We start from the raw sequence: 3,426 nt of genomic DNA on the forward strand, positions 1-3,426 counted from the left end.
GTAAGGCTGGGAAATTGGTGTCTCAGTGACGTCTACACAGGCAATATTTTATTGCGGCAGCTCTTCTCCATAGCGCGAGCTCAAACACAAGAAAAGCTCCTGCAGGTGAAAACATGAATCTGTAAGCGCCATCAGTGTGAGAAAGCAGCCGGATTATCAGAAACTTCATTTCTGAGAATTTTTTTATTTCATTTTTTTAATATAATTTATTATTGTTATGAAAATGTGAAAATACACGAATGATCACTTTCTGCTGAAACCCCGTCGTTGTTGGACTCCAGTAAACTTTAAAGGATTTTTTCAACCAAACCTTCTCTTCTGGAGAATCAATAAACCAAGAACAGTAAGTGCAGAAGACCATTTCACGACGAAGTGTCAAAATAAGCTCACGCTGAAGATGAACATCCAAAACAGCAGTGATTTAGACAGACCTGAGGGCAACATAGACTTAGAGGCACCTGAAAAAACCTTATTTGGCATCGGCACCGACAACTTCGTAACGCTTCTGATCTTTGGACTCATTTTTACTCTAGGCGTTCTGGGAAACTCTCTAGTTATCACTGTTTTGGCTCAACGCAAACCTGGACAGCAACGAAGCACCACCAACATCTTCATCCTCAACCTCAGCGTGGCAGATCTGTCATATCTGCTCTTCTGCATCCCTTTTCAGTCCACAGTTTACATGCTGCCCACATGGATCCTGGGTGCGTTTATTTGCAAGTTCATCCACTACTTTTTCACCGTGTCCATGTTGGTGAGCATCTTCACCTTATCAGCCATGTCGGTGGACAGGTATATCGCCATAGTGCACTGCAGAAAGTCCTCTTCCATTCGAGTTGCGAGGCACGCATTGATCGGGGTGCTGGTCATATGGGTGCTCTCTTTCGCCATGGCCACACCGGTCGCATACTACCAGGGCATCGTGGAAAGTGAGGACAACAGCACGTTTTGCTGGGAAGTGTGGCCAGATCACAGCAAGAGGAAAATCTACGTGGTGTGCACTTTTATCTTTGGATACGTGCTGCCGCTTATTCTGATATCGTTCTGTTATGCCAAGGTTAGTGGCTCTTCTTTAATTGTGGTTGATTACGCGTATTTGAATTTAATGTGGCTTGATCATGAGCTCTATCAATGCAAAACGGAATATGGGTTTGTTTTAGAATCTAATGACGAATAAGAATGCCCAAAATTAAAAGGATGAATCTTACTTTAAAACACATGTACCAAGTTCTTAGAAATATATCCTCTTTGTATTCATGTTGGTTTTCTTTAAAATGTAAAATGTGAAAAAAGTAGACATAGGAAAACATATTTAAGAATTTACAAAGAAGTATGTTTTCCCTTTTTTTAAAAAAATTGTTTTCCACAAGTTTTTCCATTTGAACTGAACAAATCATGACTTATTTCTGTTTTATCTTGTCACTTGAAAACAAAATGGCATCTTGCTGTTGGTTACATCACACTGACTTTGATTTGGTTGACAAAATGTCTTCAAATATTATTAATATATTTAAAAGAAATAAATAACCACAACAAGATCTATTTTTTTTTTTACATCAAGCATTGCAAAATGTATCAAAATAATTATCAATTCTAGAAATTACAAAAAGAGATGTATTCATTTAATCTGCAACTATTTGTTTGTATATTTGAATAACTTTATAGCCTATATCCAGACAAAAAGTGTGTGTCAGATCTATTATATATAGATCAGATATATTTTCAATTCAAACTATTATGTACCAATCTGTCTTTAGGTCCTGAATCATTTGCATAAAAAATTAAGAAATGTTTCCAAAAAGTCTGAGGCATCAAAAAAGAAGGTAAGAAATATCAGGTGGGCTTTCTTCAAATATTAAAATGTCCCTTTTTAAATTAATATTTATTACTTTAGATTAAGTATACTTATATATATATATATATATATATATATATATATATATATATATATATATATATATATATATATATATAGTTCATATTATAAATGTATTACGTTATATTATTATTTACACTGACCAACCATATTTAGGTTAATTGCTAATCATGTTGTTAAAAACCAGCAAAAATGTCTCTCTCCATTCCTCTGGTCAGACTGCTCAGACAGTTCTGGTGGTTGTGGTGGTCTTCTGCCTGTCCTGGCTGCCTCATCACGTGGTGCACCTGTGGGTCGAGTTTGGCTCCTTCCCCCTGAACCAGGCGTCCTTCGTGCTCCGTGTTGCGGCTCACTGTCTGGCCTACAGCAACTCGTCTGTTAATCCTGTTATCTATGCGTTCCTCTCAGAGAACTTCAGGCAGGCGTATAAGCAGGTGTTCCGCTGTCAGGTGGCTTCTGAGTGCCCTACAAATGAGGCCAGAGAGATGAAGAGCAAGACAGAAGCAGCACCATCCACCAACTGCTCCACTGTGTAATTCCTGCAGCTGTTGTGTTTGTCACTATTTATGATGGCTTACAAATTCTTACAAATAAGCTAAGGTTAAGTTTTTAAGCCTGGGAGAAGGCAAGAATCTAGACAGATATTGATTTAAATTTAACATGGCTAGATATTTGAATCGGTTATATGCTTGGAGGTTTGGATGGCTGCCTTTTTAAGTGCTTTTGACATGTTAAAAAAGCATTTGCTGTGTGCTTACTCACGATGATGCATTTCCTTGGAGCACAATCGAGACCTTACTTAGCACTTACTGTGAAGCCGTAGTGATGTATGGCCTGTAAATATGGGCAATCAAAAAAAAAAAAAAAAAAAAAAAAAAAAAAAAAGAGAGAGAGAGATGATAAAAGGTAAAGATGGTGAGTACATGGGATATGTGTTTTTGTGTTTCCTTCAGGGAAAATAATCTGAAATGTAATCACTGTTATCTTGAGTCATATTATAGACTTTCAAATTCCAAATGCTTGTTTAGCATTATAATTATTATAATTATTTTCTTGCATTATGACAAATGCTTTTCATATGTTCCATGTCAACAATCTGGCTTATTTTGTGACATTATCAACATGGGATCTGTTTTTTCATTTCCTTCAGGGAAAATAATCTAAATAATGTAATTATCTTGAGCCTTTCAAAGTATACGTACAAATGCTTGTATAATGTTATATCTGTTTTCACTCTACATATGTTTTATCTAATTCTATCAAACAAAAAAATATAAACATAAAAATAAATAAATAAAAATTCTTTTCAAATTATTAACCATGATTAATCACATCCAAAATAAAAGTTTGTTTACATAATATATGTATGTGTACTGTGTATATTTATGTATATATAAATACACACACATGCATGTATATATTTCAGAAAAATGTTATTTTTATATATTAAATATATTTAGAACATAAATTATATGAATGTAAATATAGACATGTAAATATTTTGAAAATATATACTGTATGTGTGTGTATTTTTATATACATAATAAATA

General features: G+C 34.6%; 1 protein-coding gene across 1 annotated transcript in view; it reads left to right on the forward strand.

Annotated features, from left to right (window-relative positions):
• galr1a (galanin receptor 1a) overlaps positions 1–3,103 on the forward strand; it is a 3,232-nt gene extending 129 nt beyond the window's left edge. Inside the window, exons 1-3 of the mRNA XM_019066179.2 lie at positions 1–1,057; positions 1,758–1,823; positions 2,095–3,103. The exon at positions 1–1,057 is cut by the window's left edge and continues 129 nt beyond it. Of these exons, the coding sequence (XP_018921724.2) occupies positions 398–1,057; positions 1,758–1,823; positions 2,095–2,412 (1,044 nt within the window). The 5' untranslated portion in view covers positions 1–397 and the 3' untranslated portion in view covers positions 2,413–3,103. The remainder of the gene's footprint in view (positions 1,058–1,757; positions 1,824–2,094) is intronic.
• Positions 3,104–3,426: the final 323 nt, after the last annotated feature.

This window comes from Cyprinus carpio, chromosome B19 (genome assembly GCF_018340385.1).
Source record: "Cyprinus carpio isolate SPL01 chromosome B19, ASM1834038v1, whole genome shotgun sequence".
In the NCBI taxonomy this organism is placed as follows: Eukaryota; Metazoa; Chordata; class Actinopteri; order Cypriniformes; family Cyprinidae; genus Cyprinus; species Cyprinus carpio.